This window comes from Cherax quadricarinatus, chromosome 38 (genome assembly GCF_038502225.1).
Source record: "Cherax quadricarinatus isolate ZL_2023a chromosome 38, ASM3850222v1, whole genome shotgun sequence".
In the NCBI taxonomy this organism is placed as follows: Eukaryota; Metazoa; Arthropoda; class Malacostraca; order Decapoda; family Parastacidae; genus Cherax; species Cherax quadricarinatus.
In genome coordinates this window covers 15,824,714-15,841,786 of record NC_091329.1, presented here as the reverse complement: position 1 = coordinate 15,841,786, position 17,073 = coordinate 15,824,714, and the positions used below count along the sequence as shown (strand labels likewise).

Sequence of the window (17,073 nt, the reverse complement as noted above, 5' to 3'; positions counted from 1 at the left end):
TTGGAAATTGCTAATTTGGCCAATTTAACACAAAGTTCAGAATATTCCAATTTCAAAATAGGGTTCAGAATAAATAATGCAGACATTCCTGGCACTAGAGTAACATATCCTCTGTTTGTTAGTTACATTTTCAGGCTTTACAAATGAATTCCATTTTGATTTTTAATTCACATAATGAATATTTATTCACACCAAAAAAATAAAAGATTTACTCGTATGCAATGTTGTAATAATTGTATAAATAATTAGCACATTCATGAACGCATGTTAGCCCCATCAGCTAATGCGTATTAGACGCATGACGTCATTTGTTTACTCTTGAACATTCTAACTTTGTGTTCTTTGTTTACAACAGCACTTTGGAACCACTCAAACCTAAGTATGGTAGGGCCCCGCTTTACAGCATTTTGCCTTACGGTGTTCCGCTAATACAAACATTTCAAATTATGACCGAAACTCACTACATGGCTTTCCCCACCTGACTTTCTAATATGGTCACCGCACCCCACCCAGTTTGTTTACATTCTCCTTGAGCACTGCGTCTCTCCATTATGTTTGGAAATTTTCCAAAATTTCTAAGTGTTTTGAAGTTATTTCATGTTTTATATATACTCTGATAATTATACTTATGTATACCTGTACCTAAATAAAATTAGACACTGTGCTGGCACGCAGGTACACATTAAAATTACTAAGAGTGTCTTATTAGTCTTGAGGATGCCATATTAATAATGATCAGTAATAATAACTGAGGTACATTAAATTTCATATATTACATTAATATAAACATTTTCATTACTCCATCTATGATATTTTTCTCAAAATTATATAAAAACATGCTACGTAACATATAAACATGATAAATACACCCCCAACAACAACAACAACAAAAAGAGGAAATGCATTTACAGTATTTATACACACCTGAATTTGAATAAAAATGAGATGTTATTTGTAGATGAACATGTACGCACCAAAACCAGACGTGTTTGTCTGCTTGTTTACATACTCTGCGTCGGAAATAAATGGTATAAAATACTGACACAATGGAAATATAAACACGTAAGCAGTATAATGTGATCCTTTATTGACAATATTTCGCCCACACAGTGGACTTTATCAAGTCACAAACAGATCTACCTGGGTGAAAGGTACATGAGTATTTATAGGATGGAATCAGGTGGTGAATGCTGCGTCAGGTGGAGAAAGCTGCATGTGACCATCTTCTGAGTAGGGTAATAGAGTCTAGGACCTTGGGTAGCTTTAAAAAGAGATTGGACAAGTATATGAATAGACCTTCTGAAGTGTTCCTCCAGTCTTATGTTCTTATGTGGGATAGCAATGAAGAAATTTCTTGGCAAGGGGTTCAGCTATGTTATAGAAGCCATTGTTTTGGTTGAAGTTGTTGGATATACAGATAAGTGATGATTCCAGGATTCTTCAGTAATGAGTATTGTCTTCTCTGGTGATAAATCTTGTGTGTTTCTGTAGTTGATTAAGTGTCCAAGCACTAAGCAAAATAGGGCGGGAGCAATTCAGTAGGTAGTAGTAAATGGGGATAATTGGGAGTATCTGAGAGAACTGGTTAAAGTAATGGTAATATTAAGTGACCAACTGTGGAAAGACAAGAAAGATTAGAATAAAGGTAGGATGTGAGAAGTAGGTTACAATAAGCATTTATACACCTGAGGAGAGTGGAGGGTAGAGAGATTTTGGGAGGTGTTAAGCAAAAATGTTTATGGAATTTTTAACCACACAAGAAAATAGTTATAGGAATAATTGTTATTCATGGAACACAGGCAGGCCCTGCTTATACATCAGGTTAGGTTCTGGGCTACTGCTATAAAATTAAACATAGCCTTTTTTTTTTTTTCAAATGCATATAAAAGTCAGTTAACATATTTACACTATAGTATGTAAAGTGAGCAATAGAACTAGGCTTAAGAAAATGCATATACAGTACACACATTACTTTTTTTTCTTTCTTTCTTTTTTTTAACAAGTCGGCCGTCTCCCACCAAGGCAGGGTGACCCAAAAAAGAAAGAAAATCCCCAAAAAGAAAATACTTTCATCATCATTCAACTCTTTCACCTCACTCACACATAATCACTGTTTTTGCAGAGGTGCTCAGAACACAACAGCTTAGAAGCATACACATATAAAGATACACAACATATCCCTCCAAACTGTCAATATCCAGAACCATTCCTTTAGAGTGCAGGCATTGTACTTCCCATTTCCAGGACTCAAGTCCGGCTATATAAAAATAACCGGTTTCCCTGAATCCCTTCACTAAATATTACCCTGCTCACACTCCAACAGATCATCAGGTCCCAAATACCATTCGTCTCCATTCACTCATATCGAACACTCTCACGCACGCTTGCTGGAAGTCCAAGCCCCTCACCCACAAAACCTCCTTTACCCCTTCCTTCCAACCTTTTCGAGGACGACCCCTACCCCTCGTTCCTTCCCCTACAGATTTAAATGCTCTCCATGTCATTCTACTTTGATCCATTCTCTCTAAATGACCAAACCACCTCAACAACCCCTCTTCAGCCCTCTGACTAATACTTTTATTAACTCCACACCTCCTAATTTCCACACTCTAAATTTTCTGCATAATATTTACACCACACATTGCCCTTAGACAGGACATCTCCACTGCCTCCAACCACCTCCTCGCTGCTGCATTCACAACCCAAGCTTCACACCCATATAAGAGTGTTGGTACTACTATACTTTCATACATTCCCTTCTTTGCCTCCATAGATAATGTTTTTTGTCTCCACATATACCTCAACGTACCACTCACCTTTTTTCCCTCATCAATTCTATGATTAACCTCATCCTTCATAAATCCATCCGCCGACACGTCAACTCCCAAGTATCTGAAAACATTCACTTCTTCCATACTCCTCCTCCCCAATTTGATACCTAGTTTTTCTTTATCTAAATCATTTGATACCCTCATCACCTTACTCTTTTCTATGTTCACTTTCGACTTTCTACCTTTACACACACTCCCAAACTCGTCCACTAACCTTTGCAGTTTTTCTTTAGAATCTCCCATAAGCACAGTATCATCAGCAAAAAGCACCTGTGTCAATTCCCATTTTGTATTTGATTCCCCTTAATTTAATTCCACCCCTCTCCCGAACACCCTAGCATTTACTTCTTTTACAACCCCATCTATAAATATATTAAACAACCATGGTGACATTACACATCCCTGTCTAAGACCTACTTTTACTGGGAAGTAGTTCCCCTCTCTTCTACACACCCTAACCTGAGCCTCACTATCCTCATAAAAACTCTTACTGCATTTAGTAACTTACCACCTATTCCATATACTTGCAACATCTGCCACATTGCTCCCCTATCCACTCTATCATATGCCTTTTCTAAATCCATAAATGCAATAAAAACTTCCCTACCTTTATCTAAATACTGTTCACATATATGCTTCAGTGTAAACACTTGATCTACACATCCCCTACCTACTCTAAAACCTCCTTACTCATCTGCAATCCTACAGTCTGTCTTACCTCTAATTTTTTCAATTATAACCCTACCGTACACTTCCTTACCTTAAATATTTTTATCCTTATCTTAGAGTGAGCGGTGAATACTACATTTATTGTAGGAAGTCTGAATCAGTGAAGAATAGGTATAATTGAAAACTGCTGTATTAGCAAAATGCTGTAAAGCAGGGCCCTCCTGCATTATGGTAGGTCAATTTGAAGAGCCAGTGGTAAGTGATAATGGAGCCCTCCAATTGGATGTGTATAGAAAGAGGTTTGATAATAGAAAATATTTATTTTAAGAAAAAGGATAAGTATATGAGATTTGATATAGTGTGCAGTGACAGCAGTTTGGTAGGCTATGTACTGTATTTGTACTGGCAAGTGAAATTGAGTTAAACTAAATGAAAATATTCTTAGTAAAAATAACTACGTGAAATCAGAGATGGAATATTATTGCTGTGAAAAATTTCTTCCATTTTAACATGATTGTCTGGGAAAATAGGTTCTGAGATCCAAACAGTTGACTTAGGAATGATTGTCATTTAGTGGAGGATCTACTGTATTTGAGTGTGATTTACAGATATTAAAGGCCTTTTTTTTTTAACACTGCTCATCTACCAAGGTAATGTGACCCCCCCCCCCCCCAAAGAAAAAAAAAAAAAGAGGAAATGCATTTACAGTATTTATACACACCTGAACTGTCATATCTGGGCACCTCTGCAAAGACAGTGACTATTTATGAATGGTGGTGAAAGTGTTTCTGTTTTTTTGGGTCACCTTGCCTTGGTGGGAGATGGCCAACGTGTTTAAAAAAAATACATACAGTATTTACATAGTACAGTACTATATACTGTATATTAAAGGCTGATCATTTTACAAGAGTTATACTGTGGTAGATAGTACACAAAGCAAAGTCAAAGCAAAGTAACATGCAAAAGTGAAACCTTATGCTAACCAGTGATACACCTGCAGGGTCCTGACATGAATCTGATTGACTGCTTTATACACATTTAATTTACATTAATTTACATTATATTATATTAGCAGTTTGGAGGGATATGTTGTGTATCTTTATACGTATATGCTTCTAAACTGTTGTGTTCTGAGCACCTCTGCAAAAACAGTGATTATGTGTGAGTGAGGTGAAAGTGTTGAATGATGATGAAAGTATTTTCTTTTTGGGGATTTTCTTTCTTTTTGGGTCACCCTGCCTCGGTGGGAGACGGCTGACTTGTTGAAAAAAAAAAAAAATTACATTTCAATTATTTCATTCTTAAAAATTGTATATCGTCAGGTACAATCATGGTGGGAGTTATTCTTGCATCAAGAAAGTGTAGCATCAACCCTGACAATGTTGCTACTCCTATTGCTGCATCTCTCGGAGATTTGACAACACTTGGTTTATTGGCTTGGATTGCCTCAGTACTGTATGCTTCAAAAGGTAAGGGTCTGGATATGAGTCTTATCATATGATAAAATGGAATTCCGTCACACTCATTACTGTCTTGTTGATTTAAGATATAAGACGTGTAGGACATAGGTAATGTACTGTACAGCATATATAGAGGTAAAAAATTGCCTACAAATTACATATGTATTTATGAAAAATTTCAAAAAGGTTCCAATAGTTTTCTGAATACTGACTAATGGTTGAATGACTAAGTATAATCACAGTGAAAATTATAAAGCCAGTGAAACCTCAGTCATGGATTAAACACTATACTTTCAATAATCCTAGGTAGTGGACGAGTTTGGGAATGTGTGTAAAGGTAGAAAGTTGAAATTGAACATAGAAAAGAGTAAGGTGATGAGGGTATCAAATTATTTAGATAAAGAAAAATTGGATATCAAATTGGGGAGGAGGAGTATGGAAGAAGTGAATGTTTTCAGATACATGGGAGTTGATGTGTCGGCAGATGGATTTATGAAGGATGAGTTTAATCATAGAATTGATGAGGGAAAAAAGGTGAGTGGTGCACTGAGGTATATGTGGAGTTAAAAAAACGTTATCTATGGAGGCAAAGAAGGGAATGTATGAAAGTATAGTAGTACCAACACTCTTATATGGATGTTAAGCTTGGGTGGTAATTGCAGCAGCGAGGAGACGGCTGGAGGCAGTGGAGATGTCCTGTCTAAGGGCAATGTGTGGTGTAAATATTATGCAGAAAATTTGGAGTGTGGAAATTAGGAAAAGGTGTGGAGTTAATAAAAGTATTAGTCAGAGGGCAGAAGAGGGGTTGTTGAGGTGGTTTGGTCATTTAGAGAGAATGGATCAAAGCAGAATGACATGGAAAGCATATAAATCTATAGGGGAAGGAAGGCAGGGTAGGGGTCGTCCTCGAAAGGGTTGGAGAGAGGGGGTAAAGGAGGTTTTGTGGGCGAGGGGCTTGGACTTCCAGCATGCGTGCATGAGCATGTTAGATAGGAGTGAATGGAGACGAAAGGCACTTGGGACCTGACGATCTGTTGGAGTGTGAGCAGGGTAATATTTAGTGAAGGGATTCAGGGAAACCGGTTATTTTCATATAGTCGGACTTGAGTCCTGGAAATGGGAAGTACAATGCCTGCACTTTAACCTCATCCTTCATAAATCCATCCGCCGACACGTCAACTCCCAAGTATCTGAAAACATTCACTTCTTCCATACTCCTCCTCCCCAATTTGATATCCAATTTTTCTTTATCTAAATCATTTGATACCCTCATCACCTTACTCTTTTCTATGACTTTCAACTTTCTACCTTTACACACATTCTCAAACTCATCCACTAACCTTTGCAATTTTTCTTTAGAATCTTCCATAAGCACAGTATCATCAGCAAAAAGTAACTTTGTCAATTCCCATTTTGAATTTGATTCCCCATAATTTAATCCCACCCCTCTCCCGAACACCCTAGCATTTACTTCTTTTACAACCCCATCTATAAATATATTAAAGAACCATGGTGACATTACACATCCCTGTCTAAGACCTACTTTTACTGGGAAGTATTCTCTCTCTCTTCTACACACCCTAACCTGAGCCTCACTATCCTCATAAAAGCTCTTTACAGCATTTAGTAACTTACCACCTATTCCATATACTTGCAACATCTGCCACATTGCTCCTCTATCCACTATCATATGCCTTTTCTAAATCCATAAATGCAATAAAAACTTCCCTACCTTTATCTAAATACTGTTCACATATATGCTTCAATGTAAACACTTGATCTACACATCCCCTACCCACTCTGAAGCCTCCCTGCTCATCCGCAATCCTACATTCTGTCTTTCCTCTAATTCTTTCAATTATAACCCTACCGTATACTTTTCCTGGTATACTCAGTAAACTTATTCCTCTATAATTTTTACAATCTCTTTTGTTCCCTTTCCCTTTATATAAAGGGACTATACATGCTCTCCGCCAATCCTTAGGTACCTTCCCCTCTTTCAAACATTTATTAAACAAAAGTACCAACCACTCCAACACTATACCCCCCCCCCCCTGCTTTTAACATTTCTGTCATGGTCCCATCAGTTCCAGCTGCTTTACCCCCTTTCAGTCTACGTAATGCCTCATGTACCTCCACCACACTTACATTCTGCTCTTCTTCACTCCTAAAAGATGGTATACCTCCCTGGCCAGTGCATGAAATTACCGCCTCCCTTTCTTCCTCAACATTTAAAAGTTCCTCAAAATATTCTCGCCATCTACCTAATACCTCCCTCTCCCCATCTACTAACTCCCCTACTCTGTTTTTAACTGACAAATCCATACTTTCCTTAGGCTTTCTTAACTTGTTTAACCTTTTACCGGGCCTCTCCCACTCTTTCATCTGCTCTCCTTTTGCACTCTCTCACCACTCTCTTCACCTTTCTTTTACTCTCCATATACTCTGCTCTTCTTATGACACTTCTGCTTTGTAAAAACCTCTCGTAAGCTACCTTTTTCTCTTTTATCACACCCTTTACTTCATCATTCCACGAATCACTCCTTTTTCCTCCTGCCCCCACCCTCCTATAACCACAAACTTCTGCCCCACATTCTAATACTGCATTTTTAAAACTATTCCAACCCTCTTCAACCCCCCCACTACTCATCTTTGCACTAGCCCACCTTTCTGCCAATGGTCGCTTATATCTCGCCTGAACTTCCTCCTCCCTTAGTTTATACACTTTCACCTCCCTCTTACTTGTTGTTGCCACCTTCCTCTTTTACACATGTACAAGCATATATATACACATCCCTCTGGGTTTTCTTCTATTTTCTTACTAGTACTTTTTCTTGTTTATTTCCTCTTATCTCCATAGGGAAGTGGAACAGAATTATTCCTCCGTAAGCTATGCGTGTTGTAAGAGGCGACTAAAATGCCAGGAGCAAGGGGCTAGTAACCCCTTCTTCTGTATAAATTACTAAATTTAAAAAGAGAAACTTTCGTTTTTCTTTTTGGGCCACCCTGCCTCGGTGGGATACCGCCGGTTTATTGAACGAAGAAGACTTTCAATAATATGCTTTATTGATTTTTTCTTCTTTTTTTCTTTTAATCTCAGAGTCTGATATATGGTTGTCCCCATTGATTGTTGTTTGTTACCTACTCTCCTTGCCGTTGTGGGTATGGCTTGCTGCTCGCAACAAGCACACTAGGGAGGTTCTTTACTCAGGATGGACTCCTGTCATCTCAGCTATGATGATTTCCAGGTGAGCATAATCTTTTAAGGATTTTTTGGATTCTTTCATGCATTGCTGTATGTACATAAGGAAAACACATGAGTATTATGGTTCATTAATCTTTTAAAAGGAAGACAACAAGCCAACCATAATATGAGTCATTAAATGCAACTTGAAATATAAGACATAAAAAATCATCAGTAATTAACCTCAGCAAATCGATGGTTTGCTTATACACAAGCCACTGTATTCAAACATGGGGACTCCAACTATAGAAGAATAGAAAATGTAAATTTTTTTTTTTTTTTTTTTTCAATAAGTTGGTCGTCTCCCACCAAGGCAGGGTGACCCAAAAAAAGAAAGAAAATCCCCAAAAAGAAAATACTTTCATCATCATTCAACACTTTCACCACACTCACACATTATCACTGCTTTTGCAGAGGTGCTCAGAATACAACAGTTTAGAAGCATATACGTATAAAGATACACAACATATCCCTCCAAACTGCTAATATCCCAAACCCCTCCTTTAAAATGTAAATGCTATCATTTTTTCCCCTTTCAAGTTAATGTATGAGGTTGCCAAATAATTTTTCTAAACATTGAATAAAAAGTATTGCACTTTAAATCAAAGGAAGTCATAAATGTGTAAACCAGTACCTGTTGAAGCTATTTAGCAAGAAAAGTGCTCAACTTAAACTATGCTCTGGTATGACACAGCTCTTGGGACTGTGTGCCTAGAGATTGGACAGTAGAACAAATTTACTCCTTCTTTTGAAAATAAAATAAAAGAAGTCCTTGCTTTGTAACTGACTTGACTGGAAATTTAAGAAGATCAGATGAAAAATAAATATGGCTAAAACATATAGCAAGCTGTGTGGGATATTCCAATGTTACACAAGGCTTGTGAATACAGTTCAGTACAGCAATGTACTGTAATTCAGTAGTACAGCATGTACCTTCCTCTAAATTGGATTGTGTTAAATATTATTAATATACATGAATTGAAGGAAGAACTGTAGATTTTTCAAAGTGATTTAGTAGATTTAAAGTAACTGTAATGAAAAATATTTATTGGCAGTTTAAAGACACTATACACCTGTAGGTTTTAGAAGAGCACTGAAGACAATTCATATGTTAAAATTAATTGATTTTAGGGTGGAATATTTTATATGCTGTTCATCATCTCTTCACTGTATATCATTGTATACCTGTGATGCACAATACCTGCAACCAGTTTCAGAAGTTTTTCTACTCTTGCATCCCAACTTGGGGATATGCTTTCCTGCTGTTTCCCTTATCAACCAGGCTATTACTGTTCGTGGCCCACTGAACCACAAAGTAATTACATTCTGGTTGCTCTGGCAATTGGCAGAGGAAGTGATCCAGACACCTCTTGAAAACTTATACACTTGTTTTGGCAATGTTTCTGATATATGCTATTCGCAGGTCAAATAGTCTTGGGCCATGAATGTTGACACAGCGTTTCAATTATTATTTCCATATCACTCCTACTTTCATTGGGTCTATTTTATACTTCTTACCATATAGTATATCACTCTTGTACATTGATATTGTATTATGCACATTTGGGGCTAGGCCTTAAAGCATCTTCCATGTATATATTATCAGGTATCTCTATCTTCTTCATTCCAGGGAATACATTCCACTAACATGGAGGTTAAAAATATCTGAAATGTTGAAGATTTAGGTGAAGTCAAATGTTAATCAGTTTGTGGTTAGTATTTGCTATCCTGGATTTGTTTCACCAGTGATTCACATGGAATCAATTTATGATTAGACTTGTAACAGTTCTAACTATTCATGTACTGTAGTTACTAGCATAGATTGTATAAGATATCACAAAGGGATGCTAGAATATGGGGTAATGTGTTATACATATCTATGTATAGCCTCTGTGGTCAGTTTTTGTTACCAAGGTCTCATTCACTAAATACAATTATTCCATGATAGTTATATATTTTACTACTTATTTTTTATCTTTTGAAAGGTGCTATTGAAAGAGTTTTAAAGCAATATAAAAATTCTATATGCAACTGCAAAATCGTAAACTTGATGAATATTTGTAATGTATTATTAAATAAAAAATACTTATACAGTGGACCCCCGGTTAACGATATTTTTTCACTCCAGAAGTATGTTCAGGTGCCAGTACTGACCGAATTTGTTCCCATAAGGAATATTGTGAAGTAGATTAGTCCATTTCAGACCCCCAAACATACACGTACAAACGCACTTACATAAATACACTTACATAATTGGTCGCATTCGGAGGTGATCGTTATGCGGGGGTCCACTGTACTGTACCATGTACAGTGGTACCCCGAGTTTCGGCCATAATTCATTCCAGAAGGCTGTTCGAGTGCCATTACTAAACGTATTTGTTCCCATAAGGAATAATGTAAATTAGATTAGTCTGTTTCAGACCCCAAAAATACTTACAAAAGCAAGCACTCGCAATAATACACTTACATAATTGTTCGAGTTGGGGGCGGTACGAAACTCGGGGTGCCACTGTTTGTACCTGTTTTATTTTGTATAGATTTGTTATTCACTTTCTCAGTCCCTAGGATATCTAGCTTAAAATCAGATAATTAAAATTATCATTACATTTCAGCATGGGAGGGCTGATTTTAGATTTTACCGTGTCCAACTACAAGGGTATAGCCGTATTCCAACCTGTAATCAACGGTGTGGGTGGAAACCTAGTAGCAGTACAAGCATCCCGTATCTCTACTGCTCTCCATGCTGCAGCTCCATTAGGCAAGATGCCAAAGTTTGTGGCTGAAATTTGCATTAATCCCTGTTCTGCATTCTGTGCTAGGGGTAAGTCTGATAACATAATTTTTGACGTTTTTCTGAAGCTTTTTCAGCCAGCTGTATGTATATTGTTTTAATATAGTAGCCTGTTTTAAATACCATGCAGATTGCTTTAAATGTATACAAATTATTATAGAGGCATTTGATCTAATTTTCATTTGAATATTTATTTCTGTATAGTATTCCAGTAATTATAGCTCCCAGTTATTTATCTCATATTTCATGTAAAGACAGAAAAATCTCTAGGATGTCTCTTATAAATATGTATAACTGTTATTTCTGTTTCACTACATTTCCTAAGACCTCTGTATTTCCAGTTTTCCTTCTAAAAAGAAAAAGGCTGTCTTTCTTCACTTTATCCTCTTATCATAAACATCTATTTTGCATACACACTAAAACATAGTTCAGTTACTTTTTCAGTGTATTCTTTTTTATTTAGCTGTTTTTACTTTACTGTTTATGTGAAGCTTGTACGGAGTCATTAATCTATTATGTTTATACACAGCTGGTCATCCTCGAACTGCAAGGGTTCTCTTACTTCTGGTGGTGCCAGGGCATTTAGTTTTCATGTACACCATCTCATACCTAAAAGCTGGCCACACTTCCCTCACTCCAATATTTGTTGTTACATACCTGCTGGCTGCATTCTTACAGGTAAGAATTGACTGTATTACCCATTTTAGAAATGAGACTATTTTTGGTAAGAAAGATACATAGAAAATAATTTTTTCTTCTTTATCAAACCAGCCATATCCCACCAAGGCAGGGTGACCTACAAAGAAAAACAAATGTATACAGGAGAAGGGCTTACTAGCCCCTTGCTCCTGGCATTTTAGTCGCCTCTTATGACACTCATGGCTTACAGAGGAAGAAGTCTGTTCCACTTCTCCATGGAGAAGAAAATATTTTTTTTTTTTTAACAAGTCAGCCGTCTCCCACCAAGGCAGGAAATTAAAAATTATTATGAAGAAATTACAAATGAAGAAATTAGTCACAAGAGAATAAGTAAGACCAAATGCAGTATATAAGAATATTAAAATCTGGCATGGATGAGCAATGAAAAATGAGAAAGTGAAGATTAAGAAATGAAGGCAATTTAACCCTTTCAGGGTCGAGAGGCCCTCTCCTAAACTTGTTCTCAGGGTTGAAAATTTTTCAAAAAAAAAAAAAAAATTATTTTTTCTTGTGAAATGATAGAGAATCTTTTCCCAATCATATTTTTTTTTTTTATTATCACACTGGCCGATTCCCACCAAGGCAGGGTGGCCCGAAAAAGAAAAACTTTCACCATCATTCACTCCATCACTGTCTTGCCAGAAGGGTGCTTTACACTACAGTTTTTAAACTGCAACATTAACACCCCTCCTTCAGAGTGCAGGCACTATACTTCCCATCTCCAGGACTCAAGTCCGGCCTGCCGGTTTCCCTGAATCCCTTCATAAATGTTACTTTGCTCACACTCCAACAGCACGTCAAGTATTAAAAACCATTTGTCTCCATTCATAATGACACCAAAAATATGAAATTTGATGGAAAACTTACGGAATTATGCTCTCACGAAGTTAGTGGTCTCACCAATGTTTACGCATCGGCGATTCTGCCCACTTTGAGCCCTATTTTTGACCAATTCCTGTGTACTAGTCGACAAAAATCATATTTATTTTGCTAGAACTCCATTTTTTCTATCGAATGAGTACAAGAAACTACCCATTTACCAGTTTCAACTATCCAATAAAGTGGTTAGAAATTGGCAATTTTGCCAATTTCACACAAATTTCAGAAGATGTCAATTTCCAAATAGGGTCCAGAATAAACAAGAAAGACATTCCTGGCACTAAAATAACAAGTTCTCTGTTCGTTAGTCACGTCCCCAGGCCCCTCTTATATTTCTTTTGCTTACCACTTTGAATTTTTATTCTTACAAAAAATAGAAGATTTACTGTTATGCAGACTACTGCATTAGTGTAGAAATGGTATAAATAATATCAGCGCACTTGTGAAAGAATATTAGACTCAGCAGTTGACGTGTATTGAACACTTGGCATGATTTGTTTACTTTTGAACTTTGGTAAAAATTGATAATTTCTGCTACTTTGAGCTCAATTTCAAGGTACTTTTCATTGTGAAACCAGTCAAAATCATCTCAATTACTGAAGGAGGGGTGTTAATGTTGCAGTTTAAAAACTGTAGTGTAAAGCACCGTTCTGGCAAGACAGTGATCGAGTGAATGATGGTGAAAGTTTTTCTTTTTCGGGCCACCCTGCCTTGGTGGGAATCGGCCAGTGTGATAATAATAAAATATTGTAATATGTCTTCCATTCTATAAAATGAGACCAGAAAAACTAGAATACAACCATAAATACCATACGAAAATACAGTGCAAAGTCGCTGTTTTAATCCAAGAACATGGTCAAAGTTTTTTTTTTTCTCATTACGCACTGTGTGCTGCAGGATTTTTTTTATACTGAGCACACTGACCACATAGACCCATTCTTTCATTTGTAGGCCTACCAGCTTTCTCTCGCTAGATTTGAAGGCGCTAGAATTTAGACGTACTAGTACGTCAATAACCCTGGTGTGTAAGCCGTACTAGTACGTCGAAAACCCTGAAAGGGTTAATGATTTATTAACCTCTTAACCATGTGTCATGAATATTTGGGCTGGGGTCCATTCGGTGTCCCCTGTAAATTTATGCAAAGTTTTCATGCCTTCAACTTTGCCTCCCACTTATATTTTATGCCTCAGTTCAACTCTTTGGGTGTCCTAGCACCATATCTCACCTAAGAAAAAATGTTGGTATAGGGAGGTAAATGCAGTGCAAGTGTCCTTATTTAGGCTTGTGTACATAGTAGACATTTTTACAATGGCTTTGAGGGCACATGGATATTATAGCCACATAAAAGTACATACAGGGTATGTATATGTGATTTATTTCCATGTGTTGAGAGGTATCACACCCTGAATCAGTTGTAGTATCATTTTTTTTTTTCCATCAAACTGGCCGTATCCCACCAAGGCAGGGTGACCCAAAAAGAAAAATGAAAGTTTCTCTTTTTAAATTTAGTAATGTATACAGGAATGGGGTTTACTAGCCCCTTACTCCCGTCATTTTAGTCTCCTTTTACTGCATGCATGGCTTACGGAGGAAGAATTCTGTTCCATTTCCCAATGGAGATGATTCCTTTATACATATGTTAAAAGACAAAGCACTCAGAGAAATAGAAAAAACAGTTATTTGTACCAGTCTGTATTGTACTTCTATGTGGGGGCTATGTCAGGCTGTACATCTCTCCGTGCTTCAAAAGTACATTATACATTTGATACAGGATTAGTTCACATTATTGACATACTTTATAGAAAGTCCCCGAATATGCAGAGCATTTTGGGCAGCCTTAAAATTAACTTATAACTACTGGGATATTGTTAAATTAGTTGGTTTACAAGAACGTTAGAGTTTAACATAGCATTTCGGGCAAGCTTAGGCTATACCATACTTAAAGTTTACGTAGTTTTATTTTTAATTATTTCTTTAAGGGCCTAATACACTGTATTAATAGGATCTTAAAAATAGATAAAAGTTACAAGTTAATTTGTAAAATAAAAGTTAAAAATATTGGTTTTAACAGAGTGAGTGGTATGAGTTAATTAAATTACAATACAAAATACAATGATACAGTATATGTTCTACGAGAATTATTTCAGCAGACATAGATAGAAGAAGTACAAAGAAAATATTGTGTGTTACACAAGAACAGGTCATCTATATGATTAAGACCGTGTCAGAAGATGTATTTGTCTGTTTCCCGACAAATAAAACAATAAATACTATGTAAAATTATTAGAGCAGTAGCCATGTCTGGAAGAAGGGACAAACAATAGTATAACGAGACATGATATTATTAGAGATACCAAGTTCACGAGCTGTAGCAGAAAAGTTTTGGATTTTTTTGTGGGATAAATATATGTATGTATTACATTTTATCATGATGACAGTGTTTATTAAGAAAAAATTATATAAGTTGTATTTATTGTTAGTGAATAAGCTTAAAGAAAAATCTAAGAAGCTTTTTTACTATTTTTATTGCACCTATTGTAAAATTTGAATAGAGGATAGGATGAGGGTTATGCACATGGACACAGTAATATTAATGGTAAACTTTTCTGAATATGATTTAGACTTGTCAAACAGAAGCTAATGTTTTAATTTTCAACTATATACAGATGCCCCCCAACTTACGAATAAGTTACGTTCTAGAAGGCTGTTCATATCTTGAATTGTTTGTAAGTCATTATTTTACAATTTTTCTATTGTTATGATTATTATTATTATTGTTTTTAATATTTTTTTTTTCAACAAGTCGGCCGTCTCCCACCGAGGCAGGGTGACCCAAAAAAGAAAGAAAATCCCCAAAAAGAAAATACTTTCATCATCATTCAACACTTTCACCACACTCACACATTATCACTGTTTTTGCAGAGGTGCTCAGAATACAACAGTTTAGAAGCATATACGTATAAAGATACACAGCATATCCCTCCAAACTGCTAATATCCCAAACCCCTCCTTTAAAGTGCAGGCATTGTACTTCCCATTTCCAGGACTCAAGTCCGACTATATGAAAATAACCGGTTTCCCTAAATCCCTTCACTAAATATTACCCTGCTCACACTTCAACAGATCGTCAGGTCCCAAGTACCATTCGTCTTCATTCACTCCTATCTAACACACTCACGCACGCTTGCTGGAAGTCCAAGCCCCCGCCCCCAAAACCTCCTTTACCCCCTCTCTCCAACCCTTTCGAGGACGACCCCTACCCCGCCTTCCTTCCCCTATAGATTTATATGCTTTCCATGTCATTCTGCTTTGATCCATTCTCTTTAAATGACCAAACCACCTCAACAACCCCTCTTCTGCCCTCTGACTAATACTTTTATTAACTCCACACCTTTTCCTAATTTCCACACTCCGAATTTTCTGCATAATATTTACACCACACATTGCCCTTAGACAGGACATCTCCACTGCCTCCAACCGTCTCCTCGCTGCTGCATTTACCACCCAAGCTTCACATCCATATAAGAGTGTTGGTACTACTATACTTTCATACATTCCCTTCTTTGCCTCCATAGATAACCTTTTTTGACTCCACATATACCTCAACGCACCACTCACCTTTTTTCCCTCATCAGTTCTATGATTAACCTCATCCTTCATAAATCCATCCGCCGACACGTCAACTCCCAAGTAACTGAAAACATTCACTTCTTCCATACTCCTCCTCCCCAATTTGATATCCAATTTTTCTTTATCTAAATCATTTGATACCCTCATCACCTTACTCTTTTCTATGCTCACTTTCAACTTTCTTTTTCTATGTTCACTTTCAACTTTCTACCTTTACACACATTCCCAAACTCATCCACTAACCTTTGCAATTTTTCTTTAGAATCTCCCATAAGCACAGTATCATCAGCAAAAAGTAACTGTGTCAATTCCCATTTTGAATTTGATTCCCCATAATTTAATCCCACCCCTCTCCCGAACGTCCTAGCATTTACTTCTTTTACAACCCCATCTATAAATATAAATAATAATATATTATATTATCATTATTATTATTGCTCTCCATGGGAAAGTGGAACATAATTCTTCCTCTGTAAGCTATGCGTGTAGTAAGAGGCGACTAAAATCCCAGGAGTAAAGGGGTAATAAGCCCCTCTCCTGTGTAAATTACTATATATTTAAAAAGAGAAACTTTCGTTTTTCTTTTTGGGCCACCCTGCCTCGGTGGGATACGGCCAGTTTGTTGAAAGAAGACGAAGATGATTATTATTGCTCTCTCTCTCTGCGCTGTTGTTCATTGAAAACTTAGACAATACTGTACAGTACCAGTATTGTACAGTTCTTAATACTAAAGCATATTTTAATAATAAATACTGTAATAAAAAACTTGTTACCTTTTTAATTGGTACAATAAACCTGGGATGATGTTTGTTTGCATGTCCGAATGTTCATAAGTAGGGTAACATCTGTATTAAGATGATTGCTTATGA

General features: G+C 36.7%; 1 protein-coding gene across 12 annotated transcripts in view; it reads left to right on the top strand.

Annotated features, from left to right (window-relative positions):
• Positions 1 to 17,073, top strand: part of LOC128693025 (solute carrier family 41 member 1) — a 155,879-nt gene that overhangs the window by 130,170 nt on the left and 8,636 nt on the right. For all 12 annotated transcript variants that reach the window (XM_070092129.1, XM_070092133.1, XM_070092132.1 and 9 more), the window contains 4 exons: positions 4,823 to 4,969; positions 8,061 to 8,208; positions 10,817 to 11,025; positions 11,525 to 11,673. In XM_070092129.1, coding sequence (XP_069948230.1) covers positions 4,823 to 4,969; positions 8,061 to 8,208; positions 10,817 to 11,025; positions 11,525 to 11,673 — 653 coding nt within the window. The remainder of the gene's footprint in view (positions 1 to 4,822; positions 4,970 to 8,060; positions 8,209 to 10,816; positions 11,026 to 11,524; positions 11,674 to 17,073) is intronic.